The sequence below is a fragment of the Camelus ferus genome, chromosome 2 (assembly GCF_009834535.1).
Source record: "Camelus ferus isolate YT-003-E chromosome 2, BCGSAC_Cfer_1.0, whole genome shotgun sequence".
Taxonomy (NCBI): domain Eukaryota; kingdom Metazoa; phylum Chordata; class Mammalia; order Artiodactyla; family Camelidae; genus Camelus; species Camelus ferus.
Window position 1 is genome coordinate 14,645,216 of NC_045697.1, and position 26,118 is coordinate 14,671,333.

The 26,118-nt window shown below is 38.8% G+C and overlaps 1 protein-coding gene across 4 annotated transcripts in view; it reads right to left on the reverse strand.

The window, feature by feature from the left end:
* The window catches only part of KCNIP4 (potassium voltage-gated channel interacting protein 4), an 813,618-nt gene that overhangs the window by 338,815 nt on the left and 448,685 nt on the right, over positions 1-26,118 (reverse strand). Inside the window, exon 1 of one of the 4 annotated variants that reach the window (XM_014559283.2) lies at positions 5,331-5,413. The exons of the other annotated variants lie outside the window; for them this stretch is intronic. Within the exon in view, the coding sequence (XP_014414769.1) occupies positions 5,331-5,340 (10 nt within the window). The 5' untranslated portion in view covers positions 5,341-5,413. Of the gene's footprint in view, positions 1-5,330; positions 5,414-26,118 lie in introns of those variants that run through there. 4 annotated transcript variants of the gene reach the window in all.

Genomic DNA, 26,118 nt, shown 5'->3' on the forward strand with positions numbered 1-26,118 from the left:
ATATCATTGCTGCTCTCTGCTGGTCAAAAGCATTATTCTCTTCAATTAAGATTAGCAGAGATGTAGGATGGGTCAAAGAGGAAAGAAACAGTGCTTTCGAAACGATAGGGACTGGTACTAGATAACTGCAGTTGTTAAAATGACTTCATAGGCTATGATACATATTCTTATGCAGAAAAACTTAATTTGAATGAGGAGCTACTGGACCCCTAACTCAAGGATGTGCAATTAATCATCACTTTCTTATAGCGGTAAGAACACTTCACATGAGATTTACCCTCTTGACAAATGTTGAAGTGTACGGTAGAGTATTGTTGACCACGGGCACAATATTGCACCACAGATCTCTGGAACTTACTCATCTTGCATAACAAACTGCACATCCATTGAACAGCAACTCTCCACTTCTCCCTCCCCACAGAAGGGTAACCACCAGTCTATTCTCTGTTCCTATGAGTGTGGCTATTTTAGATTCCTCATATAAGAAGAATCATGCAGTATTTGTCCTGTGACTGGCTAATTTCACTAATCAGCATGAGTATTTGCATGCTGTGAGTACTCCTAGAATTGCACAGTGAGGACAAACTTGGGCTCAGAAGCCCTAACACAACAGGTTTTACTTGGGGTTCTGCCACCTATTAGCCAAATTGCCTTGGGTCAATTACCGAATGTCACTGAGCTCCCCCTTCCTCTTTTGTCAAATGGGGTAAGTAATTATACCCACCTCATAACGGGCTGGGAAACAAGCTGCTGGAAAACAGGCTACTGGACAACAAGCAGCTAGAAAACAAGCCACATCTAGATTTCCATGAGCTTAAAATATTACAGTCACACTTGCTTAAAATGCACATGCTTGCTTTGTTTTAATGTTTTACATAGTAGATGACCTATAGCATGTATTATGCTAAAGAAAATTTTTAAGGAGAAATCCTGAGATCGACCATAAGGGCAAGAAGGAGGGCAGATATTTCCTTAGGGTAAAATAATAGCTGGTCCTAGAAAGCCAGATCATCCATTAACAGAACTTTGTTCTGGCAATGAAAGCATGCGGTTAAGCCCAGGGGAAATATTTGCTATCTTGAGATGTCCCGGAGGCAATAACAGGATAGACTCAGAAATTCTGCATACCCCGAGGAGGGTGATTGTTCCTGGGAGGGACAGGCCTGAAATTAATCAGTTAACCAACAAACAGAACTTAGTGCTTGTCGCTTGAAATATCTAAAGCCCCACCTCTTTGATCGCATTTCTTTCTGAGCCGTATACTCCCAATAAACAGGATGTCGACCAGGCTTTTGGCGCTCTAGATCCACGAGACCTTGAGTCCCCTGGTCCCATTTTCGCTCTTTACTTGGTCTCTTTGTTTCTTAATTCTTGCGTCGCCCATCCTCAGACACGGTCCCGAGCTGCGCTGGACGCAGCAATAATGTTTTTACAAATAGTCATTGAAATATCCCATATTAAGTGCTTAATAGTCCTTGGTACAAAGTAAATGATCAGTAAATCCTAACTGTTGCCATTAGTTTTTTAATCCAACCTAAGTAGCAGAATGTGTACTTTCCAAAACAAAGTTATGTTACCACAGGCTTGAAATAAACTCTGCAGGTACCTGGAGAAAGTTGTTTTTAGAGCACAGCCTTAGCTCTGACACTAACTGTGTAATTTAAAATAATGCCTTAAATTTTCCGAGCCTTGAAAATGTTTCCAGATGCTTGCCTTGCCCCAAGGTCCCAACATATCTCTGGGTTTTAATTTTATTTACAACTGTTTAATGGCCTATGGTACAAAGTGTTTTGTTTTCTGACTTTCTGTTCCCCACCTAATGACTTGCCTGAAGAACAAATAACCACTGGAGGAATCTAGTAATCTTTTGGGAAAATTAGCAAAGGATACTTTTTAGAAGGAACAACGGAAGCAGCAAAATACACAGACTCAAGCGTGCAACCTTCTTCCAAGCATCGCCGCACTGAAATGTGTGATTACGCCAGTCACAGGGAGTAGGCCAACGAGGGGCCTAATTAGATTAGCTAGAAGCCTAGTGTGCTGAATCTTGAGGAAACTGTCCAACCGCTAGAGCTGGGTTCTAACCAGGAAGTTCCAGATGGTTTCTCTCCTCTCCTCCATTTCTTCCTTTGAGAGCATCTTGGAAACCTAAGTTGATTACAATTCTCCTGGGACGCAGTTCAGTGACCTATACATTTAAGAGACATGATAGGCAGTCATCTTCCAATCCAAGCCAACTTGTCAAGTTCAGTACCATTGCTGCAGGTTTCCAGCAAGGTAGAGAATGCAGGCTTCAGTCAGACTCCTGAGTTTCAGGCCAGACTACTGATTTGGCAAAATTTGCCTTCAGAGGCCACTATTCCTTCTCCTTGAGAACCTTCTCTGAGACCTCTCCTGACTTCACACCGTTGATCTACACAACCTCAGGTATGTCTGTATTATGCTTAGATCCTGTGAACGTCTAGCCCTTTCTCAAGACTGACGTCTGTGTTCCATTCCATTGAACATCCTACTAAACTAACAAATACATCACGTTAACATCTACTTTTTCTATCCTATCCTTATGGTGAAATGTTTTAGCAATAAGGATCAAGGTGGAACAAGATAAAGGAGTAACTCTCATGGTTAATTTTCAAGGGCAGAAAGACCTCAGAGCCCCTTTGAAATTCTGGTACCTGTCTGCTCACTGGTGCCCTAGAAGAGTCGCCCATCTCACTGCAAATCGCTGTAACTTCATGGAGAAAAAGTAACCCTTTCAGCCAAAAGAGAGCAGCAGTGAGTGGCATTTCCAGAGATGGTAAATAGTCTAAGCACTTAATGCCTGTAAGAGGCATCTCTCAATTCTCAATAGGTGAGTCTTCAAGTTTTCTAATCAGGGAAGTCAGGAGGAATTCTTTATCTTCCCTCTTCCATTTTTTCCTTTTTTCATTTCTTTTTTATGTAATCCTTTACAAATTTGAAGATACCATACCTTTAGGGGAAAAAAAGAGGTTTCTTTTAATTCTGCACTTTATCAAATTGGCAAACTATTTTAGCTTCTTATAGTTTTATTGTAAAGTATTTTTAAAGAAATATCCTGGATCTGCCTCTGGGTAACTTAAAGCAATGCTTTACCTTGTCAGACCCTCTGTTCTTCATCTGGTCAATAGGGCTAACAATTCTTAACTCAGCACTAACCACTGTGTCTGTGCATAAGAACTTGATAAAGGATAATTATGATTAGGCTACTGACATAGTAATGGAAAAAGCAGTGGAGAACTTAGTAACAGGAAAAATTTCCATAGTAATGGAAAACTTTGGATGTTGGTATGAACATGTTTAGAAATATTGCTTCTTGAAAAATGTATTTTCCCCAAATGAGTTCTTTTTCCTATGCCTTATCTTTTTGTTTTGGTTTGGTTTTGAATCCTGAAGCATCAGTTTTGAATTTAAAAGAAACTTTTGATGACAACATTTCCCAACACATCCTTTGCACCCCAGGCTGGAGTCAAAGTGAATGTGCCCAGCCATTCCTGTTGCTATGCCTTTCCTGGTGCCGTTTCTGCCACCTGGAATCCTCTTCCCTTTTCCAGTTTCCTCTCACTCCTGCCTTCTTTGGATCCCATTCAAACTGTTTAAATATTATTGTTTCCTCAAAACCCAGTTCAAATGCTCTATTTTCCACTTGATTCTTCCATCTTATTTTTTTTCTTATTATACTTACATCTTGCCTTGGATGACAAAATTATTATTTCTGTATTTCTTCAGGCACACATATGTTTTTCATGCTGTGGTTTTCTGTTGAGAAATTCTGTCCTCATTTTTATTCCCCCTAGGAATCACTTACTGATCCTAAAATCTCAAATTCTGAAGTCTTTCCCAATACCTCCCTGGGCAGAGGCAAAGCACTTCTCTTTTGTTCTCTCACAATTGGTTTGCACCCTGTGGTAGGTAGAATAACTGCCTCCTAGAGACATCCAAGTCCTCATCTCCAGACGTGGGAATATGTTACCTAACACAGCAACGGGGACTTTGCACATGTAGTTAAGTTGAGAATCTTGAATTGGGAGATGATGCTGGATCGTGCGGGTGGGCTCACTGCATTCATAAGGGTCACAAGTGTTAGAGGGAGGCAGGAAGGTGAGTGTCAGAGTGACGCAGCATGAGAAAGACTTGACACACACCCACTTGTCCAGTCTTCTTTCTGACCTTTCTCCCAGCAATATCCACTCATCTAGCCGAACTAGCATACCCCTGGCTCTCCTTCCTTTCTGCAAGAGGGCATTAACTCAAGTTAGTTTCCATGACTGGAAAGTCCCTCTCCACACTCCATCACTTTCAAGGCCCTCAGCACCCCAGTTTCCTCCATGAAGCCTTTCCTACCTCCTCTCCAGCCCCACCGGCATATATTATTTGGAACAATCATTTGTTTGTTGCTTTTAATAACTGCATATTGCTATTCGTCTTTCTGGTCAAGTGTGGCATGTATGTAAACTAGTCTGTGAGTGTCTTAGGGACAAGGAGTCCGGTTTTTGCCCCTTTTCCATAGCAAGGAGTATAATAATTATTCTTATCATATCGTAGATACTCAATAACTAGATGTTAGATTTCATTGAATGGTGGTATTTACATAATTTTTATTGTCTTAGTTGAGGAAAATTATCAGCGATGATTTGAAGGAAAATATGTATAAGGAGAATTTTTGCCTCTTCGTTGTAGGATACAAACTCCCTGTTTTTATATAGTATTTGTGTTGTCTACTGTGTTGGCTCAGTGTTTGAATATATACGTATCATAGAAGAATCAGGTAGTGAAAATGTAGGAAAAGCATGCCCCATCTTTTAATGGCATGCACACTTTATTCTGTGAAGGCATTTCAATGGAAAGTAAGTGATTTTAATAAATCTGGATTGATTTGACAAGAACATTTTATTTTAGGGCATTAAAAAATATAAATGGTATAAAACGAGCTGGTATGTCAGTCTGTATAGGGTGTTTCAGGACAAGAGAACAACAGAAGGAAAATAAAGGGCTGCCAAGGGCTGAGGGATACTAGAATACACTTTGATAGGAGAAAAGGGTCTGCTGGAGACAACGGGCTTCTGTACTTCTGTATTTGCTCAGGGAATAGTTCGGTCTTAAGTGAAAAGAAGTTTGGGCACATGAGAGTTAAGAGAGGGATGATGAATTGACTGGCTTTGGGAATAATTAGCAATGAGCATTGTAAAAATGGGAGAGGTTAGTTACCTATAGAAGTTCTAGGACTTTTATATTCCTGGCTTATGGTAGGTGTTCGGCTTTAGCCACCTCATTTTGGAGATTAGGTAGGAAGATTAGATTAGGAAGATTACCTCTAAGCATCTCTGACTTGCTGCCTCAAAAATGCAACTTCGCACCAGTGTTCCTAGGGCCCTGCTGGCTCCTGGAAGTTCTGCTGTAGGAAAGGAGGAAAGATCTGAGGTCAGAGGTGCTGGGTCTCTTGTCCACCTCCCAGCCTTGCTGTGTTGCCAGCATCCTACTCCTTTGTCAAGCTTTCTGAGCAGCTGCCGACATAAATGCGATGTGCAGACACCTGGGAAATGTGTCACAGCTATTTCGAAAGTGACAATAACTCTAACACCATGTGATAATTTGAGGATTAAGGGATTAAACTGTGAAAATTATGGATGACATCTAAAAGTATATTGAAAATTGGTGCTATACATGGAGACGAAAACTATGAGTGAGAAGGTAACATCTGTTTTACTATATTCTTACTATGTTTTGTTCATATCTACCTAAAACATGCAAGAGTGGATTCTGAAAATTAAACCATAGAGAGCAATTTCTTTATACTTGTATGTAAGAAAAAAATTATGAACTACATTGAAATGGACCAAAAGTATTACTGGGTAGTGGGCAGAATCCTAAAGATTATTCTCCCCAGATTCTGGTTTCCTGGTTATTCAATCAAACACTAACTTAGGGATTGCTATGTAGAGATTTTGCAGGTGTAATTAAAGTCCAAAATCCACTGACCTTAAAACATGGAGATTATCCATATGGGCCTAATCTAATCACACAATTCCTTAGAAGCATAAAACTTTCTCCAGTTGGTGGCACAAGAAGGAGGCAGAAAGATTCTACGCAGAGAAGAACTCAAAGGCCCATTGCTGGTTTGAAGATGGAGAGGACCACGTGAGGACTGGTGGGATGTAGGAGCAGAGATTGGCCCTTGGCCAACAGCCAGCAAGAATACAGGACCTCAGTCCTACAATCAATGGAACTGAATTCTGCCAGTGATTTGAATGAGCTTGGAAGGACATTGTTCTTTAGAGCTTCCAGATAAGAGCCTAGCCTAGGTTGAATTTTCTTTGTAAAACCCTAAGCAGGGAAACTGGTTGAGCCATGCTGGACTTCGGACTGTTAGAACTATGAGCTATAAATGGCTATGTTTTAAGCCACAAAGTTCATGGTAATTTGTTACATGGTAATAGAAAACTAATATACTACATGTTTATCTTCTGGGTTTTTTTTTTAATTCCATAGAGTGCCTGTGCCTTTCATTTTCCTTGAACTATCACACAGCTCTGTAAATCATAGATTACGTGATTCTAATTCAGATGATTTTCTGTCTATAGGCATCTGAATGAATTGTATTCATCAGAAACGTAATCTCCCTCTACCGTCATAGAATAAGCCAGTGTTGCATCTGTTTGTAAATTTACTACAGCATTCTATATCTGTCCATATATGTGTGCTACTTAACATTCTCTTTTGATCCAGTTGTAACATCCTGCTGGTTTTCTTATTCATTAATTAGTTACATAACATACTTGACATGTGTTCATTTTATATCTGTATAAAAGTCATGTTTTTACCCTCTTTCAAACAGTATCATTTAACAGAGATCCATTCAGAGATACCCCATATTTACAGGGCAGGGACAAACATCTATTCATCTCATAATGTAGATCAAGAAGAGAGCTAAATGTCATGCTTAAATTCACATCTATTCCTCACACCCAACCCCTGATCCTGGTAAAAGGCATTCTCAATTAAAATAAGGAAACGGAGACTCAGACATATCACAAAACTCATTGAAGGGCACAAAGTTTGGCGATCTTGAAGCTGAGATTTTAACCTAATGTAACTTCAGGCTCCTCTTTTCCCATTCTCAGTTTTCCAGTGTCAACCAGTGTTCATCTCCTTTCACCTGATCCAATACCTCCTCCCTATTTCTCTAGTCCATTCTTAATGACAGCATTTTCTTAATCACTCGAGCTTCACAACATAGAACAGTCTTGTCCTTTCATTTCCCTTTCTCCCATATCCAGTGGTTATCAAATGCTGTGAATTCAACAACTACCGTCTCTTCTGTAGCCATCTCCTCTTTCTGTGTCTGCTCCCAATCATCTGCCTTCTCTCTCACACTAACAGCAGCCCAAACAGGGCCAGACCCACACAATGCGTGCCTGACACTTCCACTATTTGGATGGCCATCTTTAGGGAAAAATCAGCACTGTGTTATAAATGCAAAGCTGGATATTTCTTTAGAATGAGAAAAGGAATTGTAACAGACTAACAGAGTCTCAGAGCTTCGTGTCCTTTTACTTTGAGATCACTGACAGCAATTTACCAGTGACGTTTACACACACAGGAATGATTCCTGATTATAACCTGGCCCCCTCCCCACTAAACTTCCCGTAACCGGAGAACTCACACGGAGCTGTGCAAATGAGGGTCCCTAAAATGTATACTACCATCCAGCCCACCGTCAATCCTTCCCCATCTTTAGTAAAGGAAATAAGCTATGCATTGAGAGGCCCAGAGAATTACTTGGTTCTTCATGGAGGTGGGGAGAGGTTACAAACCCAGGAGATTTTTAAATACTCAGATTTGTGAACTGTAGCCCAATCTTCTAAATAAAACTTCAGGGCATTTGTGGTTTTAAAAAGCTCTGCAGGTGAAAAGGATGCAGCGGGCCTGTGAATTAAGAGCTTGAAAACTACTGCCTTAGCTCCAGTACCCCAAAAGGGACCTGATCCGACGCCCCCCAGGGTTAAACTCCCAAAGGGCAGTGGAGTCCTCCAGTGCTTCCTGGGCACTGGGGTCTGCATGGCAGGGAGTGCAGAAGCCATAAAAAATGCAGGTGAAAAGGGCTCTGATTAAAATCCGAAACTGAAGCAACTGCTTTTCTCTCTCTGAAGTGACTTCATTGACCCCAATTCAAGTAAAGCAGCGAGCCTGATGAGGCCCATCACAGCACAGAAATCGGCCTGGTGCTCTCAGAGGAGACGAGCAACAAGTCTCAAGTATAGGAGGAGTCAGGCAGGATCTGGAAAAGGTGTTTCCAACAGCCACACCCAACTGAAGGTTTTCTCGGGCCCTTAGCTAGATGGGATTGGGCATAAACATCAGGACCACACTGAGAATACGACCAAATATTATTTGCAATTTACTGCTAGTATCATTACACTTAAATTATACTGTTTAATTCAGTAAATGCGATCCATCTGGAAGTGTGAATTCTGTCATTCTCAGTTATACACTGGCTTTCTAAAATCCATTATCAAAGGGATTGTTTCAGGTACATGGAGAGAGAAAATTCCTTAAAGGTGGGACACTGAAATGAAGATCAGGAATCTGTCGTCGAGAGAGGGGCTGTCCGTTACCAGCATTGTACTTATGTTCCCACCACACATGCCCACCCCAAATGAAATGCAGGTTAGAGTCCTCTGTATTTCTACAACGACAAGAATAAATCTCCCTGCCACTTTATGTCACAGTCACACAGTCCCCAAATGACTACCCACAGGTAGAATCCCAAGCAAATTTATTACCAGAGGTATATGTTTACACATGGCAAGTCTCTGAGAAGAAAATATTGTCAGTGAAAAGAATGTTTTCCCTTCCAAAAACTAATACAGGATTTTAAAATAGAGCAGAATAAAGACAAAGGTATTGAATATATGCAAAACAAACCAGGCAGTGGTTTAATATGAAGCACGATGGATATTGTCATAAAGAAACACTTTTTGCTCATTTGCTCTATCAGAACACGTTCCGCTGTTTCTCGCGGTTCCTGGGCGGTGCGTCTCTGTCTGCCCGCCCTGCTCTCTGTCTCCGGAGGTGGACAGACGTGCTGAAGGCTCTCACATCCTCTAGCTTCTGGTCAGCCCGCGGGGTGCCCTGGCCTGAGGTGACAGGGAGGAGGAGAGGGAGACGGGGTGCTTAGGCTCCTTCCCTGAAGCCCGGCTGCAGTTGGGTGTACTTCGTGACTAGAGGTCACTGTGCCATCTGCTGGCCCTCCGTGCACACCCCCACCTCAACACCCGCCAGCTTCCGGCAGCCGCTGCTCCTTCATTGCCCCACGTCTCAAGTTTCCCCACTTGGTTCTGCTGTCACAAGCCTGAGAGACTAAACTATTTCTTACTAAACTATTACTTCCCTGCACCCTTTGTAAGTGGTTCAGCTCCTCTCAAATTACCCAGTGCCTGTGTCCCATCCCTTCCTGACTTGGTTGATTGATGTATTTACTCCCTGACAGATACACTTACTGAATGTTACTACCACTGGGAAGCCTTTTGCTCATGAACTGCCTGAAAGTTGTTTAGCTACTAACGTAACATTTATCTTCTAAGTTTGTTAAAGATGTACTTATTCCTAATTTGCTTCAAAAATAGATATATGGAAGGAATTTTTTTGAGGTCATAGATTAGACGATCAAAAAAAAGGGAAAATCAAGTAATATTTCTATGAATTTTGGCACTTTAAGTAAGTTTTATGCCTATACCAATTATTGGCAACTTTTTCTTCCAAATCATAGACTAAATCATTAATTTCTTCATAGGATAAAAGTTGGGAACCTGCTGCCTAATGCCTTAACTTTTGATGTAATACCTTTTGCTCAGTATCTTAAATCCAAGAAAGTCTTCATATTTGTTGTGTTGTTTTGCCCTTAGGCTAAGAAACCATGTGCCCTTAAACACTGTTATTATAAAAGGAAAATCTATCCTAAAACAGCTTTCAAAGAGTGAAAATAGAGCATGCGTCCATCAACAATTGCCAAGATACTGGACAAGAAGGTGAGCAGTGGAGCTAATAATCTAGAATCATGGACTTTTGAGGTCACCAAAACCACATTTGGACGATTAATGTCATACTTTTCACCCACCTGTATAACATGCATGCATTCAGTGATGCTAACTGTATTTTATTTAATATCAAGGCATGCTTATACCATTCCTCTATATAGTACTTTTACCAAATGTTACTTATTTACTAATTTTTAACATATTTAAATATAGACAGTAAACTTCTGCTGTCAAGATGCACTGTTCATTGGTTTTTCTTTTTTCAGTGAAAAGTCTTGTTCCTAAAAGAGAACTGGACAAAATTCAAAATGTAATACTCAAAAAAAAAAAAAAGTAGCTGAAATAAACAACATTAAGAAAGGCCAAGTAAAATGACAAATCACAGCAAGTAACAGACAATTTCTCCCTACTGAGAAAGACAGCACAATTCAATTTGCTCAATTATTTTATTTATCTCTGAGCAGTAATATGAATGATCTATCTGTTTTGATGAACACTCAAACTTTGCTGAATGGAAAATTGCACTGCTTCTAGTATGTCAAATTTGGATATAATAAAAGAAGATGCGAATTAAATTGGCTTTGAGTATGCTGCATTAAAAGATGAATTGTTAGTTTAGAAATCTTTCCAGTAGTTTTATTTGAACCAAAATACTTTACTTAAGAGGAATTACATAAGTGTGCAAACTAAAATGGTAATTGATTACGTCTCAGTCCCTACATCTGAAATGTTCTTGAAATTCTAAACGCAGTAAAAGGCTAAGGAGATTATACAAAGAGAAAGATCCAGTTGTTATTTTTAAAAAGAGAAAGATCCAGTTTGATCAAAGACACTGCCAGTGAATTACAAAGGGTTTTATAGTTTCAGACTAAACAATTTACCAAAATTCTGAATTTGTCTCCTTCTTCATGCATTTATGCATTTTACTATTTATTGAAATACACTTTCGTGCAAAGTTTTTTCAAAGAAGCGAGTATTAGATATTGAAACCTCCCTGTCTTTAAAGAAGAGAAAAATGTTCAGAGTATTCCATCTGGTAACTGGAATTACCATGTATTTGACCATTCTCTAAGCGGCTGTTTCAGAAATACAGCTCTACCTTATTCTTGAGGAGCCTTGGAAGTGAATTCTAAGTTGAGACCTGAAAAATGAGAAGGAATGCTCTAGGTGAACAAAGTCACAAATGAAGGGGTCTCCAAGGAGAGGTAGCAACATCTTCAAAAGACTAGAGATAGGAGGGCCCTGGACCATTCCAGAAACCTCAAGAAGTTGGGTTTGGCAGGAATAGAAATGTAAAAGAAGTTTTGAAAGAAGACACTGTTTACATAAAGAAGGAATCCAAGTTCCACATCTGTTGTGCTATCAGAGAAGAGACAGACTGACAGAACTGCCTGCTAGAATCAATATGTGGAGTAAGCAGTATTTCAGTGGAGGGAGAATGCTGGAGCACGAGCTGACTCTGGGACCCACAGAAACCTTGCAGGAGGCATGAGACTTTCCATGCAGCAGAGGTGGAGCGAACCTTGTACATTTCAAGTAGGATCGAGTTCCAGCCGATGCTCAGAACTCACGGAAGTTTGGGATTTATTTAAGTGGCATGGTGCTTGAGTTCATTTGTGCTCTGCACACAATGAGAAATTGGGCTTGTGGGGAGGAATGACTGAAAGAAGGGAGGCCAGTTAGGGAAGCATCTATACTGGGTCACTCACAAAGCCACTCCTGACTTTTGATATTCTGGGAGGGCTCCCTGACTGTGATCTCAACTAGTCTGGTTCCAACATGGGGACTCAGATCAGATATTTAGACCTTGGTAGAAGAACCACCCCTTGTCTTGGAGGACTGTGCAATACAGTTGTATGATTGTGTGTGTGTGTGTGTGTGTGTGTGTGTGTGCATTTGTGCATTGGAGAGGGAATAATTATAGAGCAAGAAATAACAACATGATTTAACTGGTTATTCTGCTAAGATAATTTGTGAGTATAAAATAGTGTGTGTTTACTCATTCAATCATAAAATTGTTGAGAGTTCAGTTGAATCATATCAGAAATTTATAAGCCCCATATTATGTAATTCTGCCCTGGTAGAAAATTAGACCTGAATCCAGAGACTATCAGTCTTAATAAGCAGTTAATGAAGGAGCTTGAAATAAAGGAAATCTGTTGAATTGGGGCTTTGAAAAGACAAGCCCTGAGCTAGCCATTACGTCTTGTTAATTGACACAGAAGCTAATGAGTTTAAAATTTATATCCGTATTACTGTAACATTTAAGTCACATCTCTACTCTCATTCTGTATCTTGTCATCATAGAGTCACGTTTTTATCCAACAATGTACTTGCTAAAAAGGACAGAGAGCCTTTTTGCAATATGGAAAAGTCTCTTTTTTAATAGTTGCAAGGACTGTAGGCTATAAACTTGAGACCCGTAATGTGTGTTAAAGGTCCTTTGTTAGAAAAACTGCAATAGAAACCTTTGCTCTGTAAAGACTTACCTACAGGTTGTCATAGGAGATTGATTTTAACTATGAATCCTAGTGACACTGACATCATTGATCAAATTCTAAGTAACTCAATTTGTATAAAAGAACTAGGAGGATTTTATTAAAATTATAGCTATAATTATTGACTTCACATCTGGCCTTTAGCTCTCTCTTAGTCTACTCAGGCTGCCACAAGAAAATAACACAGACTGGGCAGGTTGAACAACAGAGACTTACTTTTCACAGTTCCGGAGGCTGGGAAGTCTGAGATCGGGGTGCCAGCATGGTTGGGTTCTGGTGAGGGCTCTCTTTCCGGCTTGCAGATGGCTGCCTTCTAGTGTCCTCACGTCATGGAGAGATAGCAAGTTCTCTCCTGTCTCTTTTTATAAGGGCTCAAATTCTATCATGAAGGCACCATCCTCATGACCTCAACTCAACCTAATTACCTCCAAAAGGCCCCACCTACAAATACCTTCACATTGGGGGTTAGAGCTTCAACTATAGAAATTTGGGAGGAACACAGTTCAGCCCACAGCAGTCCCTCTGTGTTCCAGTGACAGCCTTCCCTTCCCCTCCTGCCTATGAAAGGTCTGGGCTCCTATCTAAGGCCACCCACTGTGACTCTCAGGAGTTCTTCCTGCACAGGGACATCACTCCAAGGATTCACTCCTTTCTCTTCTCCATCCTTAATTTTCCCTCTCGGCTGGATCAGTCTACATAATACTGTGAGTGCTCCTTTCTTTAAAGTAAACATGAAAATAAAATAAAATTTCAAGACTTTTTGACCATACATCTTCTTCAAGATCACTGCTTTATTTCTTTAGTCCCCATTACAGCAAATCACCCTAAGTAGTATGTTGACACTGACTGTCTCTAGCTCCTCTCCTTCTCTTCTCTCCTTTAAAAAATAACCCTGTGATTCAAAATTCAAACAATATAGGAAGTTCTGAATCTACAATCTGACCTTCCTTACCACCTGCATCGCCACCGCCTTGCCCCAGACACTAGGGACTCTCCTCAGCTCCTAACTGATCTCCCTGGTTCGGCTCAGCACACTTGCTCTATATTCTCAACATAACAACCAGTGATTCTTCTGGAACATCAGCCTTGTCACATCCTTCTTCTGTGCAAAATCTTCCAGTGTCTTCCCTTGACACTCAGACTATAATTCAAAGTCCTAATAATAGCTTACAGAGTTTCACATCAGCTGCTAATAATTTTTCACTTTCTTCTTCCCCACTTCTGCTCTAAACATGCTAGAAGTTTCCTTGATATTCCTCAAACATGTCCATCACGAGTCTGTTCAGAGCCTCACACTGGAAGTCTTCGCTGTCTTGAGGACTCCTCCTCCAGCTATCCACCTGGCTTCCTCCCTTCCTCCTCTGCCCCTTTGCTCATCTCACACCTCGTCCTTGAGGCCTTCCCTGAATACCTCTTTAAAATTGTTAATCCCCTACCCCCCCACCCAACCCCAGCCAATACTCCCTATCCTGTATTAGTTTATTCTGGTTTAGTTTTGGGATAACATTTCTCATCTCACACAATATATATTTTTATTATTTATATATTTATTGTTTCTCTTGTCCTACTAGGATGTAAGTTCCATGAGAGTGGGGGTTTTTGTCTGTTTTATTTCCTGTTGTATCCCCTGGTACATTGCAAGTCTAGCAGTATGCGCTCAGTAATTATTTGTTATTGAAAAGGCATTCTCTTCCTTTTGCTATAGATGTTAAAGTAAAATAAGGTGACTCAGTGGATTTACTTTAAAACACAAATCTAAATCTCAGTTTTGTTTCCACAACAGTTGTAGGGCAATGGAGATACAAAGATGGATAAGACAAGGCCTTGTACTTAAAGGAGCTCAGAGTACAGTGGGTGTGTTCAGCAAGAGTGAATGCATACTTATACACCACAGAAATTCAAAGTAAGGTGGACCTCAATGTATATGCTAAACAGTCATTAATGGCTGTGCTTTCAATTCATTTCAGAATTGTGATCAACCCATATGTTACAATTCACATTAATGGCACAAGCCTTGTGTGATTCTTTACTACTATGACTCATTAATGTTGGAACAGCAACCTAGAGAGCTTAAATGAGTCATTATCAGACCTGCAGCAGAGATGGATGCTTGCCAATCCAACAGATGTCTTTGTCAATAACAGAATGCCAATTTTATTAGGAGTGATAATGTTCCCAGCTAAATGACTCCATGTTTCCAGATTCGATGCAGCTTGATCTAACCACGTGGTAAAGTTCAATCCCATGTGTAGAAAAAAGAAGTGATATGTAAGACTTCAGGAATGCTCCATTCCCTAAGAAGAACTACATCAGCTGGAAGGCATGCCTTGCTTGCCATCTCCTCTCTTATCTTTTCTGCTGCTTGGGATGAGAGAATGATGGCTGGAACTCCAACAGCTATGTTTGACCATGAAGGAGCTTATGAATGAAAACCATGCTGTAGGGCAGGAGCTACTATACTCTTTGTAAATTGGCAAGAGGAATTATTTTTTAGGCTTTATGGGGTACATCGTGCCTTCATTGCATATTCTTTATTATCTGTTTGGCTTCTGTTTTATAATCCTTTAAAAATGTAATGACCATTTTTAGTTTGAAGGCCATGCTAAAATAGTCTGTGGGCTAGATCTACTTGCGGGCTGTGATTTGCTGAGCCCTGCTCTAGGCTGGTGGCGGAGAAAGAGCGAAGGGCTCCTCTCGATGGTAGAGCTGCCATGCCACCCCTTTATCAGCCTGCCTCAAAATTTCCTTTACATGAGAGATAAACTAACATCCAATGGTTTGTGTTTACTATTTCTTTGAGTTTTCAGTTACATTCAGCTAAACAAATCCTAACTGATAAATCTTCCTCAAAGAAAATGTTCTTATTGCCTCTGCCTGAGAACCTTATAAGACATTCTTCTGAGGAGGAATTCTTTACGCAAAAGTATGTAGTTGGGGGCAAATTTCAAGGACACATTTAGGAGAGAAGGCTGACATGAAGAACTTGTGGTGGCGGTCACAGAAAGACATTTTGATACATATTATTTCATTGATAATATCAGGCAGAGATACGTTGTTTGTAGGCCTGGAAGTCAGGTTGAACAGTTTAAACTTGATTCAACAGGTAATAAAGAATACTTGTAGGACAGAAGAAAGCCATGGTTCAGAAGCAGTCACTGGTTAGGGATGTATGCTGGACTGGAACACGGAAGCCCCGTGCTGATAATCCTGGAGGTTTAACACTTGAAAGTTTGACAATGGGAAGACAAAGCTAATTTTGAGAGACGTAACACACGTAGGGGCAGGATATGTAGACCGGCATTTGTTAAATAAACGTATATGAGCATTAGGAGAGGAGGGCGAAGCCCAGTGTAGCTACAGGTATTAAAACCTCCGATCTCACAACTCCCACAACAATTTGTAGCTGCCTTACTCACCTACATGTGTTTTTTCTATATTGTAGTTATTTCAGCAGAATAATTAATGTTCCAAAACCAAAAAGTCATCTGTGATCTGACATAATTTTATATCATTTAGTTGAATTTCCTAATCTCTTTCAATGAATAGATAAGAAAATTCAATTCCTAGCTACATATTCTTTATTGTATCCAGATCAATAGACTGACTCAACAACCTCTCCCACATTTTAAAGAAGACAGTATGTGCCAAACGCTAAGGGCTCTACATATACTCCTTTTAGTCCTCATGACAATCCCATGAAAAATGTGTGGCAGAGAAGGTCAGCTGCCTGCAAAAGGTCACCTTCGATGGTGTAGAATCGTTACTGGGGAAAAGCTAGCTAGGAACTGCATTTCCCTGTGTCTACGGCACTTAAATGAAGCCTTGTCACTGGATTTTACCAGTGAATGTGAGCAAGAGTGTTGTTTATCACTTCTGGGTCAAAAAATCAGGAAAGATATTCTTCAAAAATAATTTTTTTTTGATCACCAGCTGAATATAGCAGCTCTAGAGGTAGACTCCAAAGAGACCGTAGGGGAAGATGAAGCCATGAGTTGGAGAAACACTGAGCGCTACTAGGAGAGCCGCCTGACACGTCCAAACTGTGATATGAATGAGAACTACACATCAACTTTCTTAAGCCATTGATACTTCTGAATCAAATGTGACCTGCTCCAACTGGCATACAGGGTGTTACTAATATTACCTTTTATACACATGGAAATAAGAATTTGGAAGATTAAGTAACTTTCCTAAAATATTAAGTGGCCAAACTGGGATTAGATCATGGATTATATCATTTCAGAGTCCATACTCCTAACCATTGCTCAAATTCACCCCCATTTTATGACCATTTGGTGCTATTGTTTCTATAAGCTAGAAGTAAATTCTAAAATGCTGCATTTTAAGGTGTGTAGTCCATGTTCACAAAGCCCCACAGCCAGATAATATGGTCATATGCATTCCTAGTGGGTAATGTGCATTTCACTTAAAAAGTAATGTATGTATGTATGTGTATGACTGAGCATTATGCTGTACGCCAGAAACTGACACAACATAGTAAACTGACTATGCGTCAACCAAAAATAAAAAATAAAAAACCTGAAATTTAAAAAAAAGTAACATTTGCTTTAAGGGATCAAATGATCTGGGATTTGATATTTTGCTCCAAGTTTAACTCATAATTGCCGTCTCAGTTTTTCTCATTGATGGTGTAATATGACTTGGGGGGAAAGCATAAGAACTGAGTTCTCAGAACTACCTGGACCAGAACATGATCTATACAACTTTCAGCAAGACACAGAACCTCTGTGAGCCTTAGTTTTTTCTCTGCAAACAACAGGTCAAATCATCAGCTTCTTAGGATTATTCTGAATATTAGAAATAATGATGAAAATCCTAATGAGTTACTCTGGATAGAGTAGATGATTACTTAATTTGAGCAAGAACTATTTTTGAATGCTGATTATATGCAAGACACCATTTAAGACACTAAGAATACAACAACTAACAAAACAGACCAAAATATCTGCCTATTTGCACTAAATATATTGCATTTCATTATATTTTTCTAGCAGTCCATAATAAAATAAATTACCATTTAGCAATTCAATTCTGACAAAGATGGAATAACACCAGAAATTGACACAGTAAACTGACTATATTTCAATAAGTATATATATATATAAATTTTTTAATAGATACTGAGAGAGCAGAGCACTTGCTAAAACTCCAACATCCATTCCTAATGAAGACTCTCAGAAAACAAGAACAAAAGGAAACTTCCTCAGCCTGATCAAAAGAATCTTTGAAAAACCTACTGCAACTTAATGATGAAAAACTGAATGCTTTCCTTCTAACATCAGCAATAAAAGGATATCTGCTCTCATTTCTTCTATTCAACATTATAGTGCAGCTTCTAGTCAGTGCAGTCAGAAAAAAAAAAAGAAGAAAAGAAAGAAAGGAAGGAAGGTAGGAAACAAGGAGGGAAGGTATTATGATTAAAAATAAAGAAGTAAGCCTGTCTTTACTCAATGATAATATAACTATCTATGAATAATCTCAAAAAAACTGCATAAAAAGCAAACAGAAATAATAACAACTTAGTGTAATGCAAAAACATATCAATATAAAAATCACTTGCATTTCTTTATACTGATGTTAAACAATAAGAAATTGAAATAAAACAATATTATTTATAATAGCATCACAAATTGAAAGCTAAATAATGCTAAGGTTAATTTTCCCCAAGATGACATAAATTCAACACAATCAAAATCAAATTCACAGAAGGCTTTTATTTTCTGGTAGAAAGCAACAAGCTGATTCCAAATTCCTATGGAAATTCAAAGAATCTATAATAGCCAAGGATATTTGAAAAGAACAAAGTTGGAGGAATAACACTACCTAATTTCAAAACTTACTATATAGCTAAAATCATCAATACAGTGTGGTATGTCAGTAAGACCACACACACAGATCAATGGGATAGCAACAGATCACCAAATAAGTGGAAAATTGATTTTTAATAACACTGCAGGCAAGTCAATTAAGAAAAGATAGTCTTTTTGACAAATTATACTAAACAATGAGATATCCATAAGAAAAACAATACCTTCAATCCTTACCCCACACGATATACAAAAATTACCTCAAAATGGGTCATAGATTTCAAGGTAAAATCTAAAACTATAAAATTTCTAGAAGAAGTCTTAGTGATCATAGATTTGGCAAAGATTTCCTAGATATAAAAACAAAAGCATAATCTATTATAGAAAGAAATACGTTAAGTTTGACTTCATCAAATCTAAAACTTCTGTTCTTTGAAAGACACTAAGAGAAGAAAATACTTAGAAAACATACATAGGGGGAAAATAACTTGTACCCACAATAAGTAAAGAACTCTTAAAACAGTAGTAATAAAACAACCCATTTTAAGAATGGGCAAAGAATATGAAAATGAATATATGTATGCTCATGTATGACTGAAGCACTGTGCTGTGCACCAGAAATTGACACAACATTGTAAACTGACTATACTTCAATAAAAAATATATATATACAGGGGAAAAAAAGAATGGGCAAAAGCTTTGAGCAGATAGTTTACCAAAGAGATACACAGGTGGCATATTAGCACATGTAAACTGCTCAGTATCATTAGTTAGTAGGAAAATGCAAATTCACACCGTAATTAGATACCTTTACACTCCTAGCAAGTTGGCTAAAATTAAATTGTGATCATACCAAGTGTTGATGAGGAGGTAGAGCAACTAGAATTCTCATAAGCTGCTAGAAAAACTGTTGAAAAACAGTTTAATTGCTTTTAAAAGATTAAACATACACCCATCATATGGTCCATCCCACTCCTAGGGATTTACCTGGGAGAAAGAAAACATACAGGCGTACAAAGGCTGGTGCACAAATGTTCGTATCAGCATGATTCCTAATAGCCCTGAATTGGAACAACCTCAAATATTCAAGAAGAAGTGAATGGATAAACTGTTGCATACCTGCACAATGGAATACCACTCAGCATTAAAATGAATGATCTACTGATACACACAACAAGGAATCCCAAAATAATCATGCAGAATGTAAGAAACCAGGTAAAAAAGTATACACTGTATAACCCCTACTAATTAACACTACAAAAATGAATTAATGTAGTTCATATAGAAAACAGACCCAAGATTGCTTGCAGGAAGTGGTGGGGAGGCCAGGAGTGAGAGATTACACAGAGATACGAAGAAACTTTTGAGAGTGATGGATGTATAGGTTCACCGCTTTGACTGAAATTATTTCATGGGTATTTGCATACAACAAAACATCATATTAAACACTTTAAAGATGTTCAGTTCATTGAATGTCAGTATTCTTTAATGTAAAAATACAAAACAAAAAGAATTATCATTTAGGATTTTTTAAATATATTATAGATCCATCAAATTCCCTGCTTCCCACCATTCACTCCAGCATTTGCATGAGGGCTGGAGATCGCTTTGGTGTGTGGCAACAATGAGTGTCCCTCTACTTTCCAGTGCTAAAAATTCACTTCTTAAAAAATTGTGAGAACGTAAACAGATTATGCTTAATGTTTATTTGCTGATATTTTCTCCAACACTGACATTCAAAGAATTACTGCCCCTCAAAGATTAGTGAGTCACTGGCCATCAGTAGTCACTTTTATTTAACACTTATTTACAAAATTATAAATTGATCATACGTTCATGACTAAGAAAAATTCAAATTATACTCCAGTGCAGAATGCAAAGTACAAGTCCTCCTGTTCACCTCTTACTTCTAAATACATCTTTAACAATGAAGCTGAGATGACAAAGATGATGAACTGCCATTTCCAGTTCTTACCAACAATTGCATTCACTTATTTTCTTTTGTGAACAGGAAAGCACTTAGGTGGAAATTATGCAGTGATTCATGGTCATGGGGAAGACTGCTGGTACCTTGATGAAGCCACGTCAACGTCCTCAGAAAATCAGTGTCCTGTCACTCCTAGCTATTATGATCACAAAGCTGGACTGCTTTAAACCGCTTTGCCTTTTAGGTCGTAAATTTTTTTTTTTAATAAAGGTTATCTTCTAAAGGGAGTCTTTGGCCATTTGCTTGATCAGGGGAACGTAATTTAAAAAAAAATCAGAAAAAGAAAGAGGAAGGAAGAAAGGAGCGAAGGAGGGAAGGAAAGAAGGAAGGAAGGAAGGAAGGAGGGAGGGAAGGAAGGAAGGAGGGAAAGAAGGTAGGCAGGCAGGTAGGCTAGTTTCCTATATTAGAGCAGTTTGCTTTTAATCATTGCCTTTATCCCAGCCATGTTTGGTGATGAGATGTTACTGACTGGGAATTCTTTTTTTTTTTTTTTTTTCCCATTTATTTATTTATTTATATATTTTTTTTAACTTTTTTTATTGATTTATAATCATTTTACAATGTTGTGTCAAATTCCAGTGTAGAGCACAATTTTTCAGTTATACATGAACATATATATATTCATTGTCACATTTTTTTTCTCTGTGAGCTACCATAAGATCTTGTGTATATTTCCCTGTGCTATATAGTATAATCTTGTTTATTTATTCTACAATTTTGAAATCCCGTCTATCCCTTCCCACCCTCCGGGAATCCTTTATCTTTGGGGACAATGGCCACAGAGACAGTCTTAGAGGTGGTGTCAGGGAATCAATTTTCTGACCCTAGCAGCCCTCCATGAAGAGTACTGAACTCTGTCTAACACACCTCCTGTACCATGATGGCTGTGGTGGGCCCTCGGCCTCAGGTACACCAGAGAGAGGTGCCCATACCTAGAAAAGACTCTGTGCAAAGGCACCCTGGGTCTCTACTCCCAGGCTAGAGAGCCTCCAGAAATGGATATGCAGAGGAAAGACAGTTTTAGAAGTCATCTTAATTGATTTTTCTTCTCCATCCAGAGACCCATTATCTTAAGGTAGATGGAGGCTTATTTTCCAACATTCTCAAAGAATAATCAAACAACTTCTTAGATTAAGAAGATAACAGCTCACAGTGAAAAAAAAGAATGCAACAATGAATATATGCATGTTCATGTATAACTGAAAAATTGTGCTTTACATTGGAATTTGACACAACATTGTAAAATGACTATAACTCAATAAAAATGTAAAAAAAAAAGAAAAAAGAACGTAAAGAATAAAAAAAAAAAAAAAAGAGAGAGACGATAACAGTGTTTATGGAGTTCCCATTATCTACATCCCCTAGTTCCAACACAATTAGTAATTTTGTATTTGTAAACATTATATCTCAAGACCACATTATCCTGAAAAAGGACAGTGGGGTCAAGACAAGAATTATCAAACAGCATATCTGCCTTGGCCCTCATTGTCTCTGGCAGGATATCTACACCACCTCTTTTAAACATGACTTGCAAGTATCCTGCGAGTTTTCTGGTGTATGTCATATATGTTCACAAATACAATCATCTTAGCTGCTGAGAAACACCTGATGGCTTCCTACTCTTTGCTCAGTCTCTCTTTCAACTATGACTGTTATTAGAGCTGCTGACAGTCATAAAATACAGCTAAACCACTTCTGTTTTGCCTACAGCATCAGGAATGTTGGACACACAGGTAAATTTATGTAAAAAACCTTCTTTACTTAAAGCTGATGTATGAGTGTGTCAAGTCAGCCTATACCTACAGCTTAGAACACACACGGCACTCTAACCAGGAATTAGAACTCCAGAGATGATTGCTTAAGCACTTTGAATGATGTTATTAAACTCTACACCAGATGGTTTGTTGGCAAAATAGTAGGGAAAAAAAAGTCTCTTTGAATAAATGCAGGCTCAATGCTACCAAATTTGGGCACAGACTAAGAAGTTTTTTGTTTGGTTCTATTTATTTTTGTGGTGTTAGATTTTATATTTGCTTTTTCAGTGCAGTCCTCTCTCCATAGTCCTAAGATATATGAACTTAGTTCTAAACTGAAAGACCAGAGCGGCTGGCCCCACGTGATACTCAAACACTCTCTCATCCTCTGGCCCTGATTTTTTAGATTCAAAGTCTTTTGGACATCTCTACACTTTCTTACTTTAAAAGTTATTTTCGGGAAGAACCCTGGTTCTCTTAAGCAATTAGACCCCTGTTAGGCCTGTGCTATGATGCCTGCAAGCATCCCCCACATAGCAGGGAGGAACACCCCTACCTTACTTCCACAGAGAGAAATGGAATTTTTTCTATATATTCAGAGTCTAAGTGACTAGGGGTTCAAATAAACAGAATGTAGGAAAAGAAGGAATCTTGAAATTAAAAGTATCTTCAAGGAAATATCAAATTATATTTAGTAGAGCTTTACCACTGAGACTTATTTTTGTAAATTGCCCTGACTCCCCCATTCATGGAGTTCTGTGTGAAGAAACTTAAAATCATACGTTAAATATGGTAGATCTTTCTTTAGCATCAATTTTATCAAGCTATTTTTGGCAGGATGAAGAATAGGTTTTGTTTTATTTTTAATAAATATAACCATAAGTATACTATGGATCAGAGTGCATAGTTGGCTTGGGTTTCTAACAGAAGTCTTTGAAGAAATTTTGCATGTGTGGTCAGCCACTAGTTCAAGCCCCCAAACCTCTCTGGAAAATTTAGATAAATATTAAAAATATCACACTTGGGACTGTTAATAGACATAAAAGCTTTTTTACCCAAATACGAATTTTTTTATATTTTAATTTTAAAACATTAATCCCTGGGATTGAGGCAGAGTAGGAGCAGGGGAAAGGAAGATCATCGGTTTCAAAGAATAAAGAGGCCACAAAAATCAACACTAATAAATGTAGTTTGGACCTAGTGGAACCTGAACTTAACTGCAGATGATACGTGGTATATATTGTAGTTGTGTGTTTTAAATTTAATTGCCGGAATTTTATTGGACATGTGGAAAACAAAACACCAAAATTAACTTTAAAATACATTTATAATGTTTATAATGCGTCTATGGCTTATGTATCAGCTGAAATACATTTTCCACATGTAAAAGGTAAATCTCTCCTTTTATGGATATAAAAGTTTGAGTCATATTTCTAATCTTTAATTCATGGTCAGATATTTCCTAAACCTCCGACAGCTGTATTTAACCGAGAGTAGACTTAATTTTTAAGTGGAAAAACGGCTTATGAGGTAGAAACAAGCTTTGCCTTAATATGCCAACTATTTTTCTTTCCTGAGCTTTAACTTGTAATCCTGAGGATGGCAATATTTTTCAGTTCAATTGCCCTCAATAAGTAAGGTGTCAACTGGTCCAGGTTTGAGTTACAAATAAATCTACACAAATGCTTCCATTTTCTTTATTGATTCTTTTTGCAAACTTCTAATTATGCTTTCAGGTGGCCAAATCCAACTGCAACCACTGCAAAGTGAATTTATCTAAATCATTGGGATAAAGGAGTCTTATCTAGTACGAAATAGTGAACAACGTTTTCCTAAAACAACTGTTAACAAGCCCCTACACAGTCACCTATGTAGACTCAATAAGAGCAAATTTTGCAGAACAAAACAGTGCCCTGTACTGACAAAGGATTCCTTCTCCTTGCTAGAGACATTAAAGAGTTCCCAAAGTAGGGCTGCTCTTGGGCAGCTACAGCCAAGCATCAGTCCTTAGTGGGCAGTTTTTAAACCATCATACTTGTAATTGGCATGAAGATGTGTCCACATACTATATAAAAGCTGAATGCATTTTTTGAAGAGTTGAGAAGATCAAAAGTCATGCAGAATCACCGGGTCAGGAGAATCCAGGACTCACAAAATTGCACAAAAAAGGGTAGGGATTAAGAACACGGATTTAGGGTCAGAAAGTCTGGACTTGAGCCTGACCCTTCTTCTAGCTTGGGGCCCTTTGCCAGGTCACCAAACAATTGCTTATTTGTAGAGTAGGGACAGTCATCATTAGCTCCATGCTTCCCGGGCAGAATAAATGTGATAATGCACGCAGAGGGGCTTAGAGCACTTGGCTCTCAGTATCTGCTCAGTTAATGGTGGCTCTTCCAAGATTCCGAATACTGGTAGCGAGCTGACATTTCTACAAGAGCTTTTCTCCTTTCTTTGGGCAACTGGGAACGTATGCCCTGCAAACTCTGATCATTTAATCAATATAACTTAATTTAGAATAGCTATCTAAATTTCCTAAGAGCCAACATCTAGTGATAACTTACTATGTACCAGGCTCTACTCAGAATGTTTTAATTGAATTAATTTATTTAATATTCACATTAACTATATAAGGTAGGAACTAATATGTTATTTTACAGAGAAACATAACACAGTTGGAGGATTGCCTTGTATTGCAAAATTAGTGGGAGATCTCAGAGCTGCAAAAGATAGGCTCAGAATGCAGAAAATCTAACACATGAACACATATTCTATTGCCTCTCCTACTGGGATGTAATGCCTTTATAGGAAAGATAATTATGAATGCTTCTTTGAAGCCCTGTAAGCACTCAACATGGTGTCCTGGTATCGCATACATACTGGTCTTCAAGAAGCTCTCCATTTACTTAAGGAGATTGAATGTGCACAGATAATAAAACACAATACCATTTATAAAACCCTGCTCTGTTCCAGGTATTGGATTCAGTGCATTTTTGACCTCGTTTAATCCTCAAACTGACTTCACACCGTAGGTGAGCTTACTCACAGGTAATACTCAGTGGTTCCAGTTGTAAATACAGACTCCACTTGTAGTGAGTTAGAGCAAAAACAGATTTCATAAAAGGATATTCATTAGCTCTGAGTATTACTGAGAGAGTGGTAGCACCATTCTTGAGTGACTCTTGGGTGACTCCGATTCAGTGCCCGACCGCACCCCCAGGACTGCTGCCGGGAGCAGCATGGAGACTTGCACAGCTAACGCTGGCCACCTAAATACCCAGCGCGTCCCTCCTTGGAGCCTGAGTGACTCTACCATCACCCTCGACAGAAGTGCATTCTTAGCGGCACCTGTTTCCTCACATTCAAATCAAAGTCTTGTGATGGTGCACGATTGACGGAGGATTAGGTCAGATGTCTGAGCCCTAGCTGCAAGGGAAGCTGAAAAGTGAGTGTGTAGTTTAAATTTGGAGAGGGATCCTCATAAGACGGGGATTCTCCAATTACAGGAAAGGTATTTTTAAAAGTTCTAGGCAAGAAAAAAAAAAATAAAACCACACTTGGAACATATCCACTGTGCCTCCATTTTACAGATGAGGAGGAGAGTGTGGCTCAGAGGTTAGATCCTCTATTCCACATCGCACGTGTAGCAAGCAGCATACTGGCGTAGATCTGACTGTCTCTGGCTGTTGTTACACCACTCGAGGTTGTCTCCCACACAAACAAAGAACAGGACTGTTTATCTGAGTGGTGCAAACAGTCAGCAACGATGGAAGTTCAGAGAAGGAAGGCTCTCTTCTCTGGGGTGATCCCAAAAGGCCCTTGGGAAGAAACATCATTTGGACAGCTTTCTAGAATTCTAACGACAAGACAATAAGAAATCAATTTTAGGAATGATTTAGTTCACATCCTTCTATGGAGGAGGAAAACTGAAGCTCAAAGAAAAAAACTGTTTTGTCCATGATTATAGCCTCTTAGTGAATGTAGCTTAAAACCCAAGCA